This window comes from Amblyomma maculatum, chromosome 3 (genome assembly GCF_055883805.1).
Source record: "Amblyomma maculatum isolate TAMU_Amacu chromosome 3, ASM5588380v1, whole genome shotgun sequence".
NCBI lineage: Eukaryota > Metazoa > Arthropoda > Arachnida > Ixodida > Ixodidae > Amblyomma > Amblyomma maculatum.
The window spans coordinates 154,866,238-154,891,159 of record NC_139346.1 but is presented as its reverse complement, the minus strand read 5'-3'; the positions used below and the strand labels follow the sequence as shown (position 1 = coordinate 154,891,159).

The 24,922-nt window shown below is 43.6% G+C and overlaps 2 protein-coding genes and 1 pseudogene across 4 annotated transcripts in view; 2 read left to right on the top strand and 1 right to left on the bottom strand.

Annotated features, from left to right (window-relative positions):
- Snr1 (SWI/SNF related, matrix associated, actin dependent regulator of chromatin, subfamily b, member 1) overlaps positions 1–23,828 on the top strand; it is a 32,800-nt gene extending 8,972 nt beyond the window's left edge. Inside the window, exons 4-10 of one of the 2 annotated variants that reach the window (XM_084598280.1) lie at positions 2,025–2,156; positions 6,495–6,632; positions 7,464–7,591; positions 9,759–9,925; positions 12,340–12,530; positions 13,773–13,904; positions 23,550–23,828. In XM_084598280.1, the coding sequence (XP_084454406.1) occupies positions 2,025–2,156; positions 6,495–6,632; positions 7,464–7,591; positions 9,759–9,925; positions 12,340–12,530; positions 13,773–13,904; positions 23,550–23,589 (928 nt within the window). In that variant the 3' untranslated portion in view covers positions 23,590–23,828. The remainder of the gene's footprint in view (positions 1–2,024; positions 2,157–6,494; positions 6,633–7,463; positions 7,592–9,758; positions 9,926–12,339; positions 12,531–13,772; positions 13,905–23,549) is intronic. The other variant, XM_084598281.1, reaches the window with a different exon arrangement.
- Positions 17,406–19,709, top strand: LOC146196536 (uncharacterized; annotated as a pseudogene).
- ox (ubiquinol-cytochrome C reductase complex subunit oxen) lies at positions 23,513–24,773 on the bottom strand. 2 transcript variants are annotated; one of them, XR_014706122.1, is made up of 3 exons: positions 24,523–24,773; positions 24,016–24,155; positions 23,513–23,679 (listed from the first exon to the last, which is right to left on the bottom strand). XR_014706122.1 is itself a non-coding variant. In XM_084598279.1 (2 exons), exons 1-2 carry the CDS (start codon positions 24,667–24,669, stop codon positions 24,120–24,122), a joined length of 183 nt encoding a protein of 60 aa, XP_084454405.1. In that variant the 5' UTR covers positions 24,670–24,773; the 3' UTR covers positions 23,993–24,119. The 2 variants fall into 2 exon arrangements, 1 of the variants encoding a protein (XP_084454405.1); XM_084598279.1 differs by lacking the exon at positions 23,513–23,679 and having other exon boundaries at positions 23,993–24,155.
- Positions 24,774–24,922: the final 149 nt, after the last annotated feature.

Below are 24,922 nucleotides of genomic sequence, written 5' to 3'. Positions count from 1 at the left end.
TACTGTGCGCAGTGTCTTCAATTGGTGACTGGTGGCAGTCATTGCAAACGGTGCCACCCCTTTCTATGGGAAACTTCCGCCGCACGGTACATTAGCCAATGTATCCTAGGCAGTGTAATTACGCTAATGAGTGCTGATAAGTGGACAGCCGTTCTAGCAGTAAGCATTGCAACTTTGCGCATATGAGCTTGAGCAATATAGGAGAGGTGACAAGAGAGAACCACCCTTTTCGAAGTTAAACTGTTAAATTCAGTCACAGCCCGCCCTTGGTTCATTCGACCCGTGAAGGGTTTGCATATACTGGGTAGCAAGACTAACAGAAACGAAATGTGGCCGTTTCTGCACAAGGAAAATCCTCCACTTTGCTCGTCCAAAAACACCAGATGCTACCTTGCCCTTGAGTCTCCTGCTATTTTTGAACATATTCTTCTTTGCATGTGGTTGAGGGATGACCACTGCGTGCAGTATCTTCAGTTGATGGAAGGCATTGCTTGAAATCGGCAAACCAACCCACTTTTCCATGATTGCACAAGAAGGAGCATTGTTCCCTAATATCTCCAGCATTTCCTTGCGAGTTCCCTGCGGTGTGTCCTTTTTTTTTCTTTTTTTTTTTTTTTTAGAGGGTATTGAATTACTGCTTATTTTGCTAAGTTCTCTATTTCCACATTTCAGCTTTGCGATCTTTAAACTGCTTGACCTGGAAAAAAAAAAATCCAGATTGCTCATGAGACCATTCAAATAACTGAATAAGATATTGCATTTTGTTGCAAAACAAGACCACACTAGAAAAGTTTTCGGGGGTGGCTGCAAATTTTTTAGGTGCCCCTCGTACCTAGCAAAATGTCTGCAGTTTTAATGCGGTCACGCTAAAGGTCCCATTCCCCAGCAAATCTGGAATCGGCATGGTGAACTAAAATTCACAGGCATGGCTCTGTCTTGTGGTAGCTAGCAGGTTAAATAGCCATGCACTAATTGGCCATCAGGTTGTGTGAGGTCACGAGACCACCGTGACATGGTCGAATTGGCAGGGGCTGCCAACTCGGGCATTTTATTTAAAATGGGTGGCTGAGATGGGAATCGAACCTTTCAGGGCCCTTGGGCAATGAGTAAGAGATGTAACTTCTGGGCCAGGCAGGCACGTCCGCATGGGTTGCTAAAAGTGGGGCTTCACGGATATCTTTGGGTGATCTTCACATAACTGGGTAGCTTATTACTGTATGCTAATGGATATCTGTGAGGTGATGCAGGCATGAATTAGAAGGATTAGAGATCAAGCGAGTAGAAAAGTGGATATACGAGTATCCGCAAGAGGAGCTGCAAACGGGAGTCGGAACAATATTGTGTCATATCGCGTCACAGAAGTGTGATCTTCGTAATTTATAAATAAGAAGTTTGGCTGCAAACAAATACGTGGAGGCGAGGGTTTGGTTTTCGGTTTCGTTTACAATATGCGTGGACACTAGGGTCTGGTCAGTAGTACTTGCGAGCGGCTAGTTGGCTATACGATTCCGACGACTCTCCGAGGTCGTCGGAGACTGTCTGGATACTCTGTGTAAATTGAAGGGCTCTTGTGAAGCTTTATGTTTGCTATATTTGGGACTCTAAAAAAAGAAAAAGAAAGACAACTGACCCTCCTGCTAGTGTATTAGGAAGATTTTTTTTTTTTTTGGCACACTATATTACATATACTTGATTATGTCAGCATTTTACTGGAACATGTTTAAACTGGACATTACGTTCAGGGGCTTGGTTTTCAGATGACTAACAAACGTTACTGAATATGTTGATTTGATGTATTCCGCATGTTCTCAGTTTGTCCAGAACGCATTGCTTAATCCCTAGTTTATGCCATAGAAGCATAAAATCAGGCCTTGTGAACCAAGTTCTAATGCACAGAAATGTTGTAGCACCACAAGACAACTAGTGCAAGGATAGTGTTGCAGTGTGAAAATAACTAGCCTTTCATAGCTGCCTTTCTCACCGGTGCACTGTTCTTGTTCTCTTTTTGTCATTTTTATATGAAGTGGACCAGGGTTTGTCATTAAAACTCAGTCTTGCAAACACATCAACAACCCAAATGGTGCCACTCATACACACAGGAGACAGCAAGCTAAATTTTCAGTTAAATTGGATGCTAATTCACACACAACAGAGAAGTGAGTACAGGTTCTGTCACCTTTCTTTAAGCGGCCACAGTCCGTCTTCTTTTGAATGCTTGGGACTTGGGTTTGACGCATGTAAGACATTTCTTAACAACTCGTTCTAAGGTGGTTGGGATGTCTCTAATAAGACTTTTTCTTAAAGCCTTCAACGCGAAATTCTTTTTAACTTACTTGCACTAAGTGTATCTCATGCTCTTGTTGCTTTCGATGTTTGAAAAATAGCATCGTAGCTGCATTGATTTTAAAAAGAATTTGTCTGGAGGAAATCTAGATGGAAATGCACTACTATATGTTGCAGCCCCGTTTTGGCCAAGTTAAGGTGAGAAAAATTCAATTCCTTTTCTTGTGTTTTAAATGTTATTTTAGGATCTCTAAGCATTGACTGCGTCTATTTCGCTCGATGCATTTGGTCTAAAAAGTGTGCAGTTTTAACTAACAAGCAGAAACACTTTCCGCATTGCCTAACTAGCTGAATTTACATTTGAGTTCATTTGCATAGTCTATGTTGAGGTGCTGCACACTTTTACTGTTATGAAACATATGGGCAGGCTTGACTACACATTACTTTTGTTTAATGATCTACTGCCACCTATGATTTCATTTGTAACAACATCTCCTATTATATGCTCTAGGCTTTGAGCAATGACAAATTCTTCCTTAATGCTTATTTCTTGTTTTGTTTATAACACACATTTTCTATGGTATCTTGTGATAGAAAGTCACGTGTAATCACTCAGACACAAATATTTTTTTCTGCTACCTTCAGAAATTCGGCAGCGCCAAGTTGAAGAATTCGAAACAGTGCTATGAGGAATCTAGTCTAAATAAGTGCACCAAATGCTCCGTGATTTTGCAGAACTCGAGCTGTAGATGCTGGGTTGTGTTTCATTGTTTTGAGCACCACGTAGTGCAAGTTTTCGCACCATGTACTGGTACTGGTACAAATGTTTGGCTTTGGACCGGGGTTACTTCATGTAAAGCTGCATTACTCGTCAACTGGGCAAACCGTAAAGCCCTCTCATTCTCATGTCTTGGAGTTGCTTTCAGCATCAACATCTCTTTTTTTGGCAGCAAGCATCTGTAGGGTGCAGATGGGTGGTAAATATATTATTTGGCACTGTTGTGGAACCATTGATTCCACCTGCCAGTACCTACACAAAGCAAATGGGTTGCTCCGACATTGTTATAGTATAATAACATCCTTGCAAGATTGCAATAGTTTTCTAGCCTATGTATCCCATAAACTTTTGCTGACATACCTAGAAATCTGCACTTGCCAACCTTGAAATGAAGCCATGATAACTGCTACATGCAGTGCACTTAGCAGTTCTAGCTCGTTTGGCATTCATTATGGTTTTTTCTTGGTGTAACTGGAGTCGTCAGACTGCATGCAGCAGCCTACTCGATACGTAGAATTAATGAATGACTCGGTCTAGCTGCTGTTTTGGTTAATCTTACTGAAATTGGGTTTTTTTGCATTGCAAGAGTGCTTTCACACCACCAAACCCTACATGAAGGGAATTCAATACTATAAGCTGTCAACACTTATTCTGCTTGACTAGAATATAAAATGGCCTTTGTCATGATGCAGCGGTATTCTCTTGTCGTGTAATGGAACTAAGGTTGCTTGAACACTATTATAGACCTTTGCAGTGAGGGCTCCCTGGGCCTCTGAGGGGATGAATTTTGACAACTCCCTCGCCTGTTGCAAAGGTCTATAGGAAGATACAAGTCAAAGAATGAAACACAAAGTATCCCTCAAAGGAGACTCTCAAGCTCAGAATTTATGCCTAATCTGTGATTGATTTGATTGCCCCTGTTAGACCCTTGTGATATCATGTTAACTGCAACATCATGACAATAGGCCGATACTATTCGCTTCAGTAATGTTGTATTCGATAATGTGAACTGATCAGCCAACTGTGACTGGGGAGAGGACACATTAACAGGTTTGTGCACTAGAGGCCACAAATTCTTTAGACCATGAGCTATCCTGTCTAACTTGACTTGGTTATTCTGTTTAGTATCCCGTGTAGTTTCACCAGTTAGCTCCTTTCTGAAGTGTAGTCCGTTATTGGCAAGCGCAGTTTTGCAAATTGGTAAGTCGCACAAGTGTTCTAGTTGTTCGGCTGCTGATCCCGATGGTGTAGATGTTATCCCGGTGGTGGACATATTTTCAGGAAGGCAAGATACAAAAGCTCCCTTGTGGTGGTGCAGTGTCAGCAGGCACAATCTAGAATAATCTAGAGCCTTGGTTTGCGGTGCTGCTCAAAACCTATGCGTCGCTTTAGGACTGAGTATTACAATTTGCATTCTTTTGCTGAAGCTGTTTCGGTTTGTACTTGCTTTAATTGCATAATAATTTGTATAGAATTGGTCCTAACTTGAACCCAGATACTGGTGGACACTTAAACAAACAACAAAGTAAAATATGCACAAAGTTTTATATCTTAAACATCAAGTGTGCCAGAGTGCAACACATTGGAATTGATTACAAGAGGTACACAAGAGCAGTAGCTACAGGTTCTTGCTCCTATTTTGGTACACTCCTTCAAGATAGGGCTGAAATTGTTCGCGATTTGACAATGTAACGACATATTCTGGAAATTTATTCCAGTATTGTGCTGTGGACTGAAATTGTATATATTTGAAGCAGTCTTATGAAATTTTCAGCTTTGTAGTACATCTGCTGTGTTTATGACGAGTGATGATTTTTGATGGATCATCTTTTATGTAACACTCTTTGTTGACATGTATCAGGTGTCCATTATGTCATAAAGTCGGTGCATCTGCTTCTGTTTCCGTACTAAGCGTACGCTTAGGCAGAAAGCAGGGAAACAGAATCTTGCCATCAGTAGCCTAAATGCACAAAGCCTTATGAAACCAAAAAAGATGAATAAATATGTGTGAACAACAGCAACACGATATACAAACAGCACCGCCAGACTGAAGCTAGTAGTACTGCAGTTCACTTAACTGAACTGCTGAAAAACTTGTGTCATTAGACTAATTTTTCTCCTTTTATTTTGTCTATTTATTGATAGTTTTATGCATTTGTCAAATAACGTGTGGTGTTTGCATGAAAAGACAGTGCTGCTATATAACACATACTGTGGAGCATTGATCACTGTTATTTTTCTGTTTTCATACATCAATAAATGCGACATATCGTAAATTGTATATCCTAAAGGAACATAGAACCACATTGACACACCTATTTTTCCCAAGCATTTCACCACAGAAAAGCCAAGTGCCAGGCCAGTGCACTTGTACCCATTATAGAACCGATGGCTACCTGGCAGAACTGAAGATTGAACCCAGCACCTTCTGAATGTGAGGTGGATGCTCTATCTCAGGGCCGCTGTTCCATTCATGACAATTGGCCTCTGATAAAGTGTTCATTGCGATATTTTGATAGAAAGTCCACATATGTCTCACTGACGCACCTGAGGTAGGTAACAGGAGAGATGTAAAGCATTAAGCTGCATATTCTTTTTCTACCGGTGAGGCTTTTGCAGCATTGTTTGCAATTTTGCATTGCAAATGGGAAATTCTCTGGCACTCTTACAAAAGCCTGCAATATCAGCTAAAAGAAGCACTGAGAAGGATTTGCCACCTAGATTTGTGTTGAGTGACTTCACATGATTTGGTATTATCATGCCAGACCATTTTGCCTCCTTCTTTTACTAGCTGTATTGCAGGCCTGAGTGTGCTTTAGTTATAAACAAAAAATAAAGTATGTCACCAAAAAAATCAGATAGGTTTGTGTCATCGAGCTTTCAATTTGCTAATGCTGTGCACTAGGCTCAAATGTATGTTTGGCCATGGGGGCCTCACTTTGTTGAAGCGAAATTCAAAAGTTCTTGGGGGCTGAAATATTCATTTAATAAAAATATCCCAGCATGCAAAGCAAGCCTAGCATTCCCACTATGACACCATTGTAGCCTTCATTGTATGACATATGTAGCCTGTGTTGTAGGTGCTGTACTTATGTACATATTTCATAACACCATATTAATAGCAATTCTACTTGTTTTCTTCTGTCTTTGTGATAATCAAAATGTTTTCATGCCACCGCAGTCAAATTGGGAAGAGACAAAGAAAACAGGCAGATCATTCCACTTGCAGTTTTTTGTGCTTCGTGTGCATACCTGCTGTGCTGATATTTGGTATCAAGGTTGTTTGACTGGTGCTTGTGAGGGTCACAAAGTTTCAGTGCAGTTTAAGTTATATTCAAAATTGTGGCACTAAAACGCAAGGTGAGCCAAATTCTTTTTCCTTCTCTTTTCTTAAGTGACTTGTTTTCTTTTGTGCATTGCTTTGTCTCATCAGGGAAACCAAGTCCAAGCGTGGCGCCACATGGATGCCAACTCTGCCAAACAGCTCCCATCACCTCGATGCCGTTCCCTGTTCCACGCCAGTGAACCGTAATAGAATTGCACACAAGAAGATACGCACGTTTCCACTCTTGTACGTTTCTTTGCTGTTGTTGTGGATTCAAACTGTTTTCTATGCTTGTTTTGCTTGTGAGCAGGAATTTCTCATCTCATCGGCTTCACTCCTTCGAAACTCGAAAACTGAAGGAGAGAAAATGGTCACCACTAGGGTCTAGTATTCATAGTTATACCAGGTGTCCCAGCTAAATGTAACAGAATGTTCTGAAAAAAAAAAAAATGGGTAGTCCTAGGCTAGCTAGTCTAGTGAAACCAGCTGAGGGCTGTTTAGAGTTGTATAGCCTAGTCTGCAGTATATTTTTCATTCTCATCAGTTAATTTGTAAACACTAACTTGCTAACCTTTTAATTATTGGCTTTAGGCACAAAGTTTCCAGTCAAAAGTTTAGATTGTCTAGGAAAACAGCAGGCTGCAACATTTGCACCAGAGTAAGAAAGCTGTCACGTGACGAGCTGATGGCATATATCTCCTGCCCAGTAGGCACGTAAAGCCCCATTGGGGAGAGCTTTATAGCATCTTGTTGCAAGAGGGAAGCTAAGGGACAAGAGATTGGGTGAAAGATTAGCAGCAGGATTGAAAGAGTTAGATTACCGATAACATAGCAGTGTGCAAAAAGTGAACAAATACTCTGGACATGTGAATGCTCAGCTCAAACAAGTGTACTATGGCAGATATCGTGGTCATCGTATTGAATTTTTTTTTATGTTTATTGTTCATGCAACAAACTAGAAGCATTTATATGGAACCCTGAAGCGTGTGTTTTATTGAATACCGAGCTTTACCTAACATTGACGCGCATCTTTGAAAGATTACAGTACATTTGACAGAAAGTTGTGGGCCCATTCAGGTACGACGACTTGGATCCGGCAACACTGCACGAAAACTCTGCTCAGCCTGAGGTGCTTGTTCCCATTCGCCTGGACATGGAAATCGAAGGACACAAACTGCGCGACACATTCACTTGGAACAAAAATGGTGGGTTTGTGTCAGAACTAGTTTCAGATCCGATGAATTGCTGTCATGTGCCATGTGCCCCCCTTCATCAGAGAGCAAAGAGCCCAATGTGTTGGCTTCTAAACCGTGTAGTGGGGCTCTTGCAGCACCCATGTATGTCCCATCTTCCTTAGAGGTGTGTTGCTTCCACGTTCAAGTGATTTGAGACACGAGGTGAGCTACGTTATGTGACCTGCCTTATAAACAGTGCTTGAGAAGTAACTGGTCTCGGAGCATGGAAATGCTGTGCAGTTTCTTAAATTTAGACAAATGCAGGGAAAGCCTTCCTTCCCTCTCTCTTAGTCCCATCCTACACTATTTCTGTGATGTTCGAATTACAGAATATGAAGCACGGGAGCAATGAAAACTGTCAGACTGGTAGGTCTGCTTAGCATTACTTGGGATTAATTTTATTCACATTTCCAGAGCAGTGTACTCGCTCTGTAACAGCGCCTGAATCTGATGGGGAGCACCCACTCAAAATCTGCAGTTTGAACACTGGTGCGCCGGCTGGAGCTAGCCAGGATTGCTCACGTTCTGCTGATGAAGAAAGTTCTCAGTGCGCGTCATCTCCTATGGAACTGGAGGCTGTAAGGTGACAGAAGGAAGCCTGCGGCTAAATAAAATAGGTCATCTAGACACCCATTTGAAACTGCCCGTCTCAGCTAAGCACTTCGTGGAGTAGCCCTGACTGCTCCACAGATCTGTCTTGGCTCGGCAATTGCTCTAATCTGCGACGGGAATAGCTGTTCTTTTGAAAAGAGCAGTAAAAGTTCACAAGAAGTGTTTCATGTCTACTTTTGGAATTTAATATTTATGGCAGTGATATTTATCCTTCGTCCCTGTTCTAGCATTCTTCTGAATGTGAGGTCTATGTTTTGTTGTTGTATGTGGTTCTTCCACTCTGGAATTTATATTCTCACTGCTTGATGCCGTTGCTCAAATGGCACATTCATGCCTGGGCATTTGTTGTCTGGAGAGAGCCACTGCTTGGTTTGCAATCGACCTGGAAACGAATTTTGCCTGCGGAAAAGACTGGCTGCTCGCTGCTAGCAGTTAGGAAAACGAAGAGGAGGTTATGCTAGTCCCCTCGCCAGTCGGCATTTTGACGACCCTGCAGACATGCAGGCAGTGTGGATGGATAAATGCAAGCATGGCATACTTATGACGGCTGCGAATTTCTCTACCTCTTTGTGCCAAAATGTAAATGTATCGCGAGACCTTGTTCAAGGGTCACGGTTCCAACTTGTCTTCTGAGGAGTTGCATGCTGCTGTTGCAGTCTTTGTAAAGACCCTGTTCAGCATGCAGTCCAGCTTTGCTTGTCAGACAGTGTTGCCAAATTTGATGCAAGGCGTGAAGCAAAAGAACAGCAATAATATTACTAAATAAGTTTTAGTCAAGAATCTAGTTGTCAATTGCACCTTCACTTTGGTGCAATATAGCAAGTTGTTGCATTGACTGCCATTTAAGAATATCGAGTGTGCTTTTAGATGCTTTAACTTGCTAGGCCGCACTGCCAATCTTTTTTTGATTGCATTTTTTGGCCCGGGGTTGCATTGCATCATGTTCAGTGCCATGGTTTCAGCCGTTCGCTGCTGAGGACAAATTGTTTTTTTTAATTGTAATCTTTTCGGTTAAACTGGCATGCTTCTGTGGTATAAAAACTGCAGAGATAACTTTGAGAAGTTCGATTTCTCTAAAACAACATGATATCAGTTCTTGTTTACATAGTAGTAGCATTTGCTGCATTGTAAGGCAGGTGCGCTTAGTGGTATGTAACAAGTTCAGCGTGTTTTGTTAAATTTTAAACCTGATACTTAAGCGCATTTGTTCCTCAAATACAGATAGGAGATAAAGTGATTTAAATGTACAGCTAAATTTAAATTTGCCTCTGGGCATATTTCCTTCCTGATGAAAAGCACTTTTCAAGGTCAGTATTAAGTGTTTAAGTCATCTCAGTACTGTGCATATCCAAATACTACTGTATAGGCACAACTGTGATGTCTTTCATAATGGCAATCAATTCTTTAAGTCTTCTTAGACTGCTTGCCACTGTAATAACCTACTGCCATTGCACCCATGTTTCTCGAAGAAATGTGGCACCAGAACATTCAGCCTAACGGCAGTGCCTTGTCTTCACCCTTGCAGAATCTCAGATTACCCCTGAGCAGTTTGCTGAAATCCTGTGCGATGATCTGGACCTACCACCTCTGTCATTTGTGCCAGCCATTTCTCAATCAATACGCCAACAGATTGATGCTTTCCCAACTGACAACCTTTTGGATGACCAGACTGATCAGCGTGTCATTATCAAGGCAAGTTGCATGCTTGGATAGCTGACACATGCAGTGATTGCTGTGGAGATTCGCGCATATTGTGTGCGTGACTGCCCGCTTTTCTTACTGGCATTGAGCGCTTGCAGACGTTTACAGTCTAGGTTCTGCATCAATTATTGATGATTTCCAAAAATACTAAAGGTTGGAAGGTGCATGACTGCGAGCTGATGATGCCATCTGAAGTTCAACAGTTGAGGGGCTTATACCTGCTGCGATCAGTGTTGCCAATTCAAAAATAGAAAACCCGCAACAGGAAGCGCCCGAACCCGCTGAAAACCGCTAAATTCAATATTTGCATAAAAAGATAATTTTTCAGATCAGTGTCTAAACAACGTAAATAATATCATGAATATAATAGGAGGCATCTATTTTCCTTGTATTTAGAGACTTGATTACAGATACTTTCATTCTCAGGAACATCCTGCCTGCCTTCTACGGGTTTAAAGTTGATTGCAAACTTTTTTGATTGCAAACTTCTCACTGCAGGCAAATTCATTTTCATAAAGATGCCATATGCTTCATCATGGTTTGCTGAGCACTCTGCGGACGATTGTCTGCTCCTATGACAGGCTCTAGGCAGGATTCCAGCGCTACTGACAGTGTACATCTTCTTATCGTAGCAATATTTTAGGTTGCCTTCGTGAGCTGTTCATAGTTTGAGAAGCATTTACTCTGCTTTCAGAGTTTGGCTCGAATAGTTATGACCTGTTTTGTCATTTCTCATTAGGATCCTTGTTGATGTATGATAGCGTAGAGATGATTGAATTTGTGCCCAAATTCTGCATTCAAAGAGAGCAGCATCATTATGCTCTTAATGCAGTGCGCGAACCTGCCCAGCTCGAAGAAGGTATTTTTATTAGAAGCATCCCTATACTTTTTTGCTTCGTTCTACAATGCAACTGTGCTCTTATGGTTATTTCAGCTGACGAGAGTGGGATTCTTTCATTGCAGTTGAATGGCACTGACTTATTCTCGTTCTCGTGACAGACTCGCGAATTACGAGAGTAACTGACGACTCAGACTACACATAGAGCCTTCATTTTTATTTGGAACTTCCAGTGCCCAGTCTTGACACTTAGGGTCATGCAGCCACTCTTTCTTAAACTTCCTCGCATACTTGACAGGTCCTAGTCCGCAGGACTGCACGCTCGGCAACTTCATACTCGACAATTGTTTTTAAAAGCGCCGCATAAATGAATTCAAGGCATATTGGTTGTAGTTGAACAATTTCTTTATCTCTCTCTCCTTCGCCTCCCAATTCCTCTGGACTACTTACGACAACTTAGGAGCACAATGAACTTACATTACGCTATGTGCAAAACTTTGGCTGAATGTCTTCAATGAGCGGCCGCTGTGCTCTGCACCTGAGTCGCATCTCCTGATTTCTTGTTTTCCTGAGTCGACCCTTGTCTCCTTCCGTCCTCACAGGGCCCTCCTTGCAGCTGCCCGTGTCCGTTGTTTTCCACACTCCTTTTCTGGCAAAGGCGAAGAAGCTCCGCTTGATCCCAGGAAGTTGTGTGGTAGTTTCAGTGATCCGCCGCCATTCTCAGGCGTGGACCTAGGCCAACTATAATGCCACCATTCCAGGGGGCCGTGCACTCAGCGGAAGCCCACGTTCACTTCGGTTCTTCGCCACTCTAGAGACACTCGTCTGCTGTCCCCCTCTGCGCTGGGGTGGCTTTCGTCTGTGGTCGCAAAGTCGGGTGTGCCACGCAGGAAACACAGACACAAGCAGTCCCTGCATCTGTTCTCGGAGCTCATTTCGGGGAATTCGTCCACAACAAACGTTTCGAAATTCGCCATCTTTACATCTCAGTGCTGTCATGTATTCTTAGCAATGTTCTCTTGAAAAAATGGGTATAAGATTAACAAACATAGCCTTTTTTAAGTAAAAATTGAAGAACTGCCAAAAACTACAAAAAAAAAAACGCCAACACCACCTAAAAACTGCAAAAAAAGTCCACCTCCTGCAATGCAACATTTTTGCCCGTTAAGCAGTCGACGAACCTGCTAAATATAGTGGGAAAACCACTAACTTGTCAGCACTGGCTGCGATGGCTGAGTGACTTTGGCAATCCAAATTTGATGGTGGTGAAATGTAAAAATGTCCGAGCGTTGTGTGGTGTCACCACAAGTTAATGAAACTCAGGTGTCAAAATTAACTCAAGACCTTCACTGCGGTCTTCCTCATAACCTATGTGCCCCAGTACCATGATGTTAAATACACTAATGGTGCCAGCCAGTTAGCGTAGCAAGCCAACCCATATTCCTGGCACAGGTGTGCTCTATTTGCTGTTTACATGACTAGTATTTAGCCCACCTGGGCATCAGTATGGTAACAGCACTGACAATGTGGTGTAGAAGTTACTCGTGTTCCTTTCACATTTGTGCAGCTAAACATTCATGTGGGCAACATCTCCCTCGTCGACCAGTTTGAGTGGGACATGTCTGAAAAGGAGAACAGCCCCGAGCAGTTTGCGCTGAAGCTCTGCTCAGAACTGGGGCTGGGTGGCGAGTTTGTCACGGCCATTGCCTACAGCATCCGTGGCCAGCTGTCTTGGCACCAGCGCACATATGCATTCAGGTGAGCAAGACTGGTTCTTCATTTACCTATTCTTTGTGCAGTCTAAAGCAGTCTGAAGGTTTTCACTGGCATCTTGGCCGAACAGTGCCCATAAATTTTTCCGGGTGTGATGGTCACATACTTTGTAGTTTGTGAAAAAAAAAATTAAAAGAATGGTGGTGCACAGTAGAGGAATGAGACATTTTAGCTTCACACAGTTTGTAGTCATCTTGTCTCTTAGTTGCTTCGTGTTTGATGTTTCGTTGCTTTTGTCTAGGGTTTGGACTTTTTGGTTTAATCAAAGACCAAAAGAAAGAAAACAAAAATATCTGCAGAAGTAAGCCATAATCAATTTTAACGCATCAAAAACAAGGCTGCATTTAGAAGTATACACAGAAAAAGTTGGCCAGATTTTTAAGAAATAGAAGCCGAAATGTCTGTTCTCTGTTTACTTCGTGCAAAAAATTAGAGTAATGGTGCACAGTAGAGGAACGCAATAGTTAAATTCACACAGTTTGTAGTTTTGTGTCTCCTAGATGGTGCATGTTTAATGTTTTACTGCTTTTATCTAGGGTTTGGAATTTTTGGTTTAATCAAAGACCAAAAGAAAGAAGAAAAAGATAATACCCACAGAAGTAGGCTGTATTCAATTTTAACACATCAAAAACTGAAAGCTGCAATTAGGACTAGAGACCGAAAAAGTTGGCCAGATTTATAAGAAATAGAAGTCAAAATCTCCGTTCTCTATTTATATTCTGCATTGTTGTTTTGCCTCATTTATATTGCAATCTTTTCTGTCATGCATCATAACTCTAGCTTAAACCGTCCTTTGATAACATATGACCATTAGGTGTCAGTACTGGGAACATTTCATTTTTCAGTTTCCTTTAATCGCTTTTTGTTTAGGTTTCTAAATCCTCACAAGTGCATTAATTATCATAATCTTGGAGAAAAATAAGCTCAAGAGGGTATTAATTTCATTAGTACTGCATTACTTATGCTGGTAGCTTTTAGAACATTCTGTGCCTAGCATTGTAACGAGATATCGGCATCTTTATGCAGAGTGCCAGCACACTCACATGGCCATGGCTGCATTCTACTGCACTAATTTTTTTATTTTCACCAGACGGGAAACTTTTGCCCATTACTACACCAGTGCTGAAGTGCAAGGACCTTTGCCGTTGCCAATCACTGACACACTATGCTGTAAGGTGTGCTCTAGGTACGAGGCTGACTGTGTCGCATGCGTATGTGTGTGTCCAGTGAAGCACCGTTGCCAACCGTGGAGCTTCCGTTCCGGACTCAGACTGAGGCTGATCAATGGTGCCCATTCCTGGAGACCCTGACTGATGCAGAGATGGAGAAGAAGATTCGAGACCAGGACAGAAATACAAGGTGAGATTTCATGGACACAGTGTATTGCTGTGTGGGGCCTTTTATATACCAGGTCAGCAGGCTGGCTGAGCGAAAGCTACACTGCGATAAGTTTTCAAGCCGTCGGCATAGTATCGTGTTACTGTGGCACTGTGTAGAAAAAGGAGAAGGAAAAGAAAAAGGAGAAGAGAAAGAAGAAGGAAAAGGAGAAGAAGAAGGAAAAGAAGAGGAAAGACAACTCTGCTATAAGTTAAACCTTAGCATAGCCAGGGGGCCGTAGCTTTCGCTACATCATTAGGCTTAATTGTATTTAAACTACAGTTGAATCCCGCCACAACGAATACCGCCACAACGAAATTTCCGCGACAACGAATAATTTTTTATTCCCCGCGAGTATCCTATAAGAATTAATGGCCTAAATTTCTCTGCACAACGAACCATTTTTGCAGAGCGTTTCCGCTGCAATGAAATTTTTGCGTTCAAAATCGAAACCGAAACTAGTTTTATTGGCGAGAAGTCCAAGTCAAATCCAAAGCCACATTAAGCATGAAATCACGTGATTGCAGTTCCGCCATTTTGGCTTTGTGTCGTGGTCGCGTTGTTCACTCGCTGCCTTTCTCTTCGACAACGACGAGTTTTCATCCGCAGGACACGATGGCAACGCAAGTGAAAAAAACGCAAAACTCTTTCCCTTGAGCAAAAAGCTCAAATAATCGCCCAAGCAGAAAGCGGAAGGAAGAAAGCGGCAATTGCTGAAGACTTCGGAATTCCTGCAAGTTCGCTGTCAACGATTCTAGGCAATAAGGACAGCGTGAGAATGGCACTTGCTTCAGGCACATCCTCGAAGCACAAAAAGGTGACGCGGCCCCTCCATGAAGAGTTGGACAAAGCAGTGCATGCGTGGTTTGTGGAAGCACGAGCCAGCAACGTCCCCCTGTCCGGAAGCATCGTCCAGCAGAAAGCCTTGAACTATGCATGCCTACTTGGCATTGATGATTTTAAAGCCAGCATTGGCTGGCTAAACCGTTTCAAGGCCCGCCATAACATCGTTGGAAAAGTGTTGTGCGGCGAGTCAATGTCAGCAGACGTGGACGGAGCAGCTGCTTGGAAGGCGAGTAACATGGCCGGAATTTTAAGCAACTTCGCGCCTGCAGACATTTACAACGCCGACGAGACCGGGCTATTCTACGAGATGTTGCCGGCTAGGACGCTCGACTTCAAGGGGCAGCGCTGTCACGGCGGCAAACACAGCAAAAAACGCATCACAGTGCTGCTTTGCACAAACATGGATGGCTCGGACAAGCGTCCGCCGTTAGTCATAGGCAAAAGTGCCAAGCCGCGCTGTTTTAAGGGAACTCGTAGCCTACCTGTGCAGTACAAGGCGAACAACCAGTCATGGATGACCCGCGCTATTTTCACCGAGTGGATGATGGCATTCGACCGCGACATGAAGCGGCAGGGCCGTAAAGTTTGCTTGCTTTTGGACAATTGTTCAGCGCATCACTCCGACGAAGTCAAGCTCACTAACACGGAGCTGAGGTTTTTCCCTCCCAATTGCACGTCTGTCTTACAGCCTCTCGATCAGGGCGTGATTCTTAGCCTGAAGCGCGCTTACCGCGGGAGGTTAATTCAGCGGCTGCTTTTTAACACTGAAACCGGCCGAGACACGAAGGTGGACTTGTACGTGGCACTGCAGATTATGTCTGCTGCCTGGAGCACACTGGGGCGCTCAGTAATTGTGAACTGTTTCAGGCACGCCGGATTTGCCGAAGGTCGACCCGTACACTCTGCTGGCCTAACACCAGGCGTTACAGACGACGACGAAGAGGCGTCACCGGCTCCGGGGATCGCGGCCGCCTGGAAAACGCTGGGAGAAATAGGAACCGTGCCGCCTAATCTCGAGCTCGACGAATACATCGGCGCTGACGCTTGTGTTGTTGTTCACGAAGATGTGAGTGATGAGCAGATCATAAAAGCTGCCCGGAATGATAAGGACTCTTCCGATGAAGAAGACGACGACGTACAGGAAGCGCCGGCTGCGGCAACCGCCGTACAGGTGATGGACGCTTTTGATGTCATCAGGAATTTCGTTGCTGTCCGAGACGACGATGTTGCAATGGGTTTGCTGACCGAGTGCGAAAATCGCGTGACGGCGTTGCTCGCCGTGGAGCGTAAGCAAACCAAGCTTACAGATTTTTGGCATTAAACGCCTTTGCTGCTGCTTGGGCAATTCTTTCTGCGTTTCACGTCAAATTTTTGCGATAACGAAGTTCCGCGAGAACGAATTTTTTTTCGTGCACCGTGAATTTCGTTATAGCGAGATTCAACTGTACAGGTAATTTTTTTGAAACATGGTAAAATGCACACAACAAAAAATATTGCTAGCGAGTGATGGCAGGTAACGTTAAGAGCGGTGCCATCTGTGAAAAATGTGAGCTGCGCAAAATTGTCTGGTATTGTACCTTTTATCATGTTACAATACATATTATCTCATTATCTTATTTATAAACTAACTATAAACTAATAACTAAAGAAAGTAAAAGAAAATGATCAGGCAAACTTTAGAAGGAAATGAACATACATAGTTGTGACAATTCTAAAGACACCAAACGAAGAGACTGCAGTTGCACTTAAATTAAGTCTTTATTGTGCTGACCTAACAGTGTGGAAACAGATGTGTGTGGTAGAAATCATTTCAGATAAATCTCTGAGAGGAAATGATAAAGGCTGCACTCTGCAACACTGAGCATGAAAAAGAGCACAGGATAGTTCTACGCAGTACAAGCAAAGAGGTGGCATGCAACCGACTGTTGAAAGCAACACATAAAGACTATTCATTATTGATATAAACAGCGCGAACACGAAAACAAGGGACAAGAAACACGAAAGCCACAGTACATGCCACAGTACAGTTCGTGTTTCTTGTCCCTTGTTTTCGTGTTCGCGCTGTTTATATCAATAATGAATAAGTACCAACTCGCCCAACAAAGTATCTTGGTAAGACATAAAGACTACAATGGTTTGCAGCAATACAAGCTATCAATCGTACCCAGTGCTTAAAGCCTGGCTCCATCAGGAGGGAGGGTCTCGTGGTTCGAGCACAGGTGGCAAGAGAAGTAAAGAGGGAGAGAGAGAAAGTGGCTGGTGGCCTGGCTCGCAAATGGTTTTACAGAAATTTAAGGGGAGACACGGCTCTTTGGGACCGAAAATCGGTCAAAAAACCCGATTTTGTATCTTTTCATTTTTGGATTCCTGACATAATTCTTCACCTTTGAGCAAATTTTCATTTAAATCTGATGTGTAATTGCGCAGTAATGTCGATTTAAAAATGTGTAGTTTCCAAAAGCGCCCTTTAAATTGAGGACAGACAGCGCTAGTTTCGACAGCGTGCCGCGCAAAAACGAAAAGCCGCACCTATGCCATCTTGGTCTTGTTTGAAAGCTCGCGCGTCCGGCTTTCCATCCTCTCTCAGCCTGCCACCATGTGCCAGCAGCAATGAAATAAAACAAGCGCAAAATTTTCTTCAACGCGCGTTCTTATTGGTCGGTAAAAGCACGTGACCTGAATGGCATCATCTGATAGGCTTAGGCCCATTGACCTGGCATGAGAGCTGCACATGTCGCCATTTTGAGCGAGTCCTCGCTGACGCTATGGCACGGAACGCAGCTATGCCCGGGGGTCCGAGGAAGCACCATTCGGTGTATGTTTTCGGCCGGAGACGAAGGAAAACGAAGAGGAAAGTACGGGAATCGTCTTCTTTTCCGTCTGAAGTCAGCGATCGACGAGGAGCAAGTGCGGACGAACAGCCGCCCGATAGCCGCGGAGAAGCAAACAATGCTTCGCTGGACGACGCATCACTGAACAGTGCACCCATCACTTCTGCGGATCGTCAGCTGCACGATAGCCGCGGAGAAACAGAAAATACTTCGCTAGACAGTGCACCCAACGCCAACGCGCTTGCGGACACCAGGCTCTCCGACCAACGTACGGACGGGCAACGCACGGATGGGCAACCGCCCGGCTGCCGCGGAGAACCAGACAACGCCCCGCTGGAAGTTGCATCGCCGGACAGCGCATCCAACGCGTCTGCAGTCTCCGGCCGAGTGAGAGTTGACTCAAAAAATGTCACCAACAGTGACGTGAGGGAGGCAAGCGCACGTGAAAAGGCTTCGCTCGAGCGGCTGGGTCAATGGCAGCAACGACGCGTAAGATGGAGCCATTCACGGAACTGAGCGGCGCGACAGCATCAGTCATAGACGAACGTAAGGCAGCGTTTACCGCCGTCGACATGCGTTTGGTAAACTCCCTCCTTGGAGCTTTGCGCTGCCAGACTTGTCAAGGACGCGTGGAGATGGTGAGAGGAGACCGCGAATACGGCCTCGCGGTGAAACTGATGCTGATCTGCGAGCGGTGCGGCGAGATAGCGACTGAGTGGAGTTCGCAACGGGTACGAGGAGAAAAGAAATGCAACACGTTTGAAATTAATATCCTTGCCGGGCGTGCGATGCTCGCAAGAGGTAATGGCCAGACAGCCATGAACGACATTTTCTCAGTGATGGGCCTGTCTAGCCGAGGTCTCCACAACAAGACGTTTCAGCGGCATTTAAAAAGAACTTTGAACCCCGGTGCGACGCGTGCAGCTGAGACTGTTATGGTGCGGTGCGCAGAAAAAGCGGTTGCAGCCTATGACAACTTGTGTTTTGGACACAAAGGAAACATTGCTGTTTGCTTTGATGGCACCTGGATGACGCGGGGCCATTCTTCGCATATAGGAGTAGGTGCAGTGGCGGAGCTATTTACCGGCTACATCCTGGACTATGTCGTGCTTTCAAACTTTTGTTTGGGCTGTGAAGTTGGACCCAAACCTGACTCTGATGAGTATGCTGGGTGGAGGGACTCCCATCAGTGCCAGAAGAACACTGTAAATCTGGCCAAATGGAAGTTGAGGCTGGATTGATCTTGTTCCAGCGGTCTTTAGAACGCAACAAAGTAAAATACACAACCATGCTGTGTGATGGTGACAGCTGCACATTTAATGCTATAAAGGATGCAAAGGTGTACGGCTTCGTGGATGTAGAGAAAGAAGACTGCATCAATCATGTGCAAAAACGTATGGGTGCAGCGCTTCGAAACCTGGTCCAGAAGCACAAAGGTGAAGGCGTGCGGGGCCTTGGCGGGAAGGGGAGGCTCACAGCAGACCTCATCAACAAGCTGAGTGCCTATTATGGTCGAGCACTCAAGTCTCACTGTGGTGATGTTGACGCCATGCAGAGAGCGGTAATGGCAACTTACCACCATGTCACGTCAACTGACAGCTGCTCTGACCACAGCCTGTGTCCAAGTGGCAAGGATTCTTGGTGCCGTCATAATGCGGCAACAGCAAAAGGTGAGCCACAACCAAGGCACAAGTATAACTTGCCAGCGGATGTGGCAAAGGCACTTTTGCCTGTGTACGAGCGCCTAGCAGATGGAAAGCTGCTGGAGAGGTGCAAGCGAGGAAGAACGCAAAACTCCAATGAATCGTTTCACTCTGTCATCTGGAGTATGATTTCAAAAGAGCAGCATTTCTCCCTTTTTGCTGTGGAGGCAGCCGTTGCAGAAGCAGTGCTACGCTTCAACACTGGAACTGAATATGCAGCAACAGCCATTCTTCAAGAAATGAATGTTAATATAACAGACTCTGGCTCAAAGAGAGCCAAAGAAAAAGACTTGCGTCGCACCACTGCTTCCAGGAATAAACGGGAATTATCACTGGGCCTCCAGATGATGGCAAAAAAGAAGCACCAGTCTGGGATGCACCCAGATTATTCTCCAGGTGCATTCTAGTGATTTGAGGAGCTTTTGCTTTCATAAAGGTGCTTGAAACCGTTTTCTTCGTTTTCTCAAAACTACAATTTTGACGCACTAGCAGTTTTGGAGTGAATATATTTTTGCTTGTAGTTGTGCTAGCGTAGTAACTTTTTTTCCCTGAAGACAGGAACTCTTACTCTCCGTAGTAAGACTAATTTCACTGCACATATTGGTCAGTAACATTTTTAAAAAAGATACTTTGTATAAGGCAGGTGCGGGAACTTTTGTCGCAATGGGTTTGGCAGCCCTAGCTTTAGACCTAATTGGCCTAGGAGGCTCATTCTTGTTTTACTGCATTCCTTAGATGTTAAGCTTTACTTTGGTATGCCAAATTTTATCATGGCATCAATTGTTTAGAAAATTATCCCACTCCCAATGAGAAACATAAAATTGCAAATAATTTGAAAACTATAGGTTATATTGAAATAATAAGTGCAGATTTAGAATCAGCGCATAAAACTTCATAAAACAGCAAAGTTCCATAGCAATCGATCCGCACGCAAATAAAAATAATTGTCCAAAGAGGGGCGTCCCCCCTTAAGGGGAGAAATAATGTTGTTAGCATCGAGATACTTGGACATGACTAGCAGCAGATGTTTTTATAATATTTGAGAGATAGATTGCAAAACTGAAAATGGACGGTAATTTTCGTGTTTGTTTCGTGCGCCTCCCTTGAAGAAAGGAATTACTTTGGCTTTTTGCATTTCTGAGGGGATAACACCACTAACTAAAATATGGTTCAGCAATGTTACAAGCACACACTTAACAGCGCCAAAATTTCTGCTTAATTCATCTACAGAAATGCCGTCTATGCCACGTGATTTATTAATTTTAAATTAAAAAGATTGGGTGCAGCGGTGGCGTAGCGGTAGAACATCCGCCTCGCATGCAAGAGGACCGGGGTTCAAATCCCGGTGCCGCGCAATTCTCCACCGGATGAAAAAAAAAAAAAAATCCGCGTGTCGATGGAATTGCATACACAGGTTTGGGGTGCGACCTGATGCCGGTGAACACCTCCGGCAACGCACTCCCTCACCAGAACAGGAGTTGGCCACCCTGGTGCAGTAATTGGCCGCAACCTCCTATGATAAGCTCCATAAAACCCCGGCCCTCAGTCACCAGCGGCTGCGGAACAACTGACCACGGCGGCAGTCAGACCTGTGACGCAGCAGGGGGTGCTAAGAAAGAAATGGACATGGGCAGGACATGTAGTGCGAAGAAAGGATAACCGATGGTCGCTGAGGGTAACAAACCGGATTCCAAGGGAAGGAAAGCGTAGCAGGGGGGCGGAAGAAAGTTAGGTGGGCGGATGAGATTAAGAAGTTCGCAGGGGTCAAGTGGATGCAGCTAGCACAGAACCGGGTTAAGTGGAGAAATATGGGAGAGGCCTTCGCCCTGCAGTGGGTATAATCAGGCTGATGATGATGATGAATCATTTTTCTCCTTTTCGGGTTTTAGAAAATATGCTAATAACGTCTCTTAAAATTAGTGAGGAAATGCCGGAACAATAGAGAAGGAATTAACATTCTGACAACCACTGACAAGAAAAAAAGATGACAGCCTGCTTAATATTCATGGAGACCTTATTTAGAAGTCTGCTTTCTGGCTGCAAAATATGCATTCAGCTTAGTAACCCGGACTAATTGCGTGCAGTCTAGCTGGGCCGTTGTAGGACAAGGTTTGTAACTGCCTGAGGTGACACTCCTGATTTATTGAGTCCTTTAGCAGTTGCTAAGAATATTTTTCTTGCTAAGCAGACGTGTTGCAGCCTGGCTCAGTACACAGCACAGCGCTTGTGTTGTGTACTTCCTCGTTCGTCTCCGTTTGCGCTGTATTTTTCCTCAAGATGAACAGTAAAAAATGCATTCATTGCAGAAGAGAAGTCGCTGCAGATTGACCAGTGGAATATGGTGTAACTTGATTTCACAGAACTGTTACAGAAGAAATTTGCACTGCACACCTTTCAGTTTCAGTGTGGCAGCTAATAAATGGATTAGTAGTAAATGCGGTGGTTGGTAATAGCATTAAATTTTTTATGCAACGAAGAGAGCGGTGCCTATTGTGAATGAATATTTTTTCCTCTCATTACTGTAAACTCAACCTCAGTCCTTCTACTTTAAGCAGTGATCAGGATTCGGGACACTCATTTTTTTTTCGGCGCTCTGTTCCTCTTAGCTTTGGTGGCAGGTTGCAGTTGCTAGAAACTTTAAAAGTAGTTGCATTGCTGTTTTAATGCGTAAGCATTAAGTGTGTATGTTTGAGGTTTGGCGCTCCCAGAAGTTGTGTACACTATTTCGTTGTAGCCGAACAAGTTACCAAAAAAAACAACAAAAAAAAAACGAATGATTGTACTAAAAGACAGAATATGAAAGAATCTTGTCTGGGAAATTGTATGGGCAAAATTGAGTAACTGGGTAATTAATTATACCCAGAAATGTCAATCAGACGTCAAAATAGTGATGAGTAATGGCGACATCCGGATGCGATGTCACGCTTCTGGTCACGTGATGTGTGGTAAAGTCACGTGACGTGTGGCAAGGGTCATGTGACCGGAAGTTGAGCATTTGAGAAAAAGAATGCAGAAATAAAATGAGTAAAATTGATCGAGAAATGTGTAAACTGTTGTTCAAAGAAAAAAAAAGAAGCTTGCTACAAGGCTTACGCATTCCTCCAATGCGAATACCGCAGTGGTCTCAAACTTCTTTTGCTGCTGTTATGGGCCATTCCATGAGCGTTCTGAATATTTTGAGTTGATAACGTTACATTAATCAAATTTTCTTTTAAGTACAAAGAACCATTTTTTTTAAATGAGCATAATTCTAAAATGGCAGTAACAACGAAGCTGTTGCTGTGTTTCGACCAAAGTGTGACGTGGATATTGTCTAAAAGCCCGTACCCATAGTGTGAATGTTGATTGGTTATTGACTGTTAATGATATCAGGGATACTGTTTTTATGAAATGACCAAAAACAAGTTCGAAGTTTTGTCCTTCAGCATACACCGAGCAATTATTGATGGACATGCAGCTTATGTCTGCATAAACATAAACTTCCTGTAGAAGTCTCCCCGATTGAGGTTACTAAATTGACTCATTTGCACTAAAACAAAGTATATTGCATGGCTACGAAATTTTCCACAAAAGATCAGAAAACTGCGGAGAATACACCTTGACAGTTTTAGCAAAATCTTTAGCAGTACAAAAAGCCCTTGGGGAATGTTTTCTTGCCTACCACAGTGGTCTTCCTGTTTGGCTGTGGGAACCAAGATGGAAAGAATATCACATCCCAACTGAAGTGGTCGCACTGGGGTGGAGGAGAATTGGAGGAAGTGCGCATGTGCTGTGTGATGTCGGTGCTCAGTAAAGTTCCTACCAGTTGATTGGCTGCATCCAGTCTAAACAGTACTGTAGCATAGTCTCTGTTTTGTGTCCGAAATTCGGCATCAACGCATGCATTTTACATGCTAGATCACCCAATGGCAGTGGCACCTGTATTTTGTTAGCTTTGTCTAGCTTGCAAGTTTGTTTCAGTGAGCATACCTTCGCGATTAAAATGTGGCACCCTATTGAACAGGCCACACTGCACTGTAAATGATTTAGTAAATATAAATCTATAAATTTTTAGTATTGACTGCCGATTCGTTGTCTCCGGCATAGAATGTGAGACACTGCTTGAAGGAGGCCTCCACAGTGTATGTGGTTTAGCTGTTGCATCAAAAAAGAAACTATCAGCAGTGCACAACCAGCTTTAGAGGCTGATTATAGCATGAAGCCACTCATATTTAAAAAAATACTGCCATTGTCTTTATTTTTTCCAGGCGCATGAGGAGACTTGCCAACACTGCGCCAACTTGGTGATGTGGATAAGCACGTCTGCAAGGCTGTGTCATCACGTCTAATCATGCTCATCATTTCTCGCTGTCGGCTGTTTTCTGGTGGTTGTTGCTTCTGTATATATAAAAAAAGGGACACACCTACATAAACAATAAAAATGGTGTCATAAGATTAGCAGTGTTTTGTCATTGTGACCTTTTCAGTGTAATACTTCAGATTCTTGATTTAAAGGCCATTTGCGAAATAAAAAGATGAAAAGGCTCCTCCAGTCTCATTCTCACGGTTGGCTTCCTACTGCATTTCAATCCTGCTTGCATGTATGAAATTGAGTGCGGCTTTGCTCGAAGGCCTGAATAGATTTAATTCTGTGGGAGATATATGTGCATGAAGCACTTCACACAAGCAATACAAAATAAGGTAAAGACAATGCAATGTGAATATCACATTTACTGAATGAAGACGGTGAACTCGGCAACAGATGTCCTAGGGGTCCATTCCTTCGGGATGTATGGCGGGTACTTCTTTCTGAAGCCTTGCACACATTTACATGACGCCTACTCGTAGTTCTTCTTGATATCTTTCCATTGCTTCTGCAAATTGAAATCAAGTGGTTAGAAAGCTATAGACTATTAAGTTCTCACCAACAACACAATCCACAAGAGTTCCATTGCAACAGAACCCAACATGCATGTCGAAACTGCTACAAATTTGCACAGGTCAAAATATGACTACAGGAATCTTGCCCCACGACAAAATTTTTCCTGTCACGCTCATTCCGCACAATACTGTTTAAACCACGCGGCATGTCCAATGTGCCAGCAGCAATTGAACTGCAAATAATAAAAAAGGGAGAAAGTAATGTACGCGACCAAAACGGAAAAGACGCGCGCCTGCGGACAGTCTTTTCAAAGAATATAACAATGAAGGCAATGGTTAGGCTGGAGCATTCGGACTTACGCCCTTATTCACCGTGTCGAAGATCGTGTCCGCAACGACATCCGACATGCGCTCTAGAAAGACTGCGCCCACAATCGTCGCAAGTGCGAATGTTGACGTCTTCTTGAAAATGCTGTTGTACACTGTGGCCGCAAAACCGCCCGACATCGTGGATATTCCAGGCTCACCACGCACAGAAAAAGATGAAGCAGCGGCGGCGACCTCGGGAACTCGTCCTTGCGACTGCGAGACTCCAATGGCTACAGTTGACTTGGCTATAAGCTTGAACATTTGTAACAACCTATAAAAAAAAAAACTTTGGCGTCTTTTTAAGAAAAATAACCTCAGAAGTTTCTAAATGCACTAACTGTATAACTAAGCGTAATAAAGATGTAGGTATTTTATCAAATTACAATTCAAT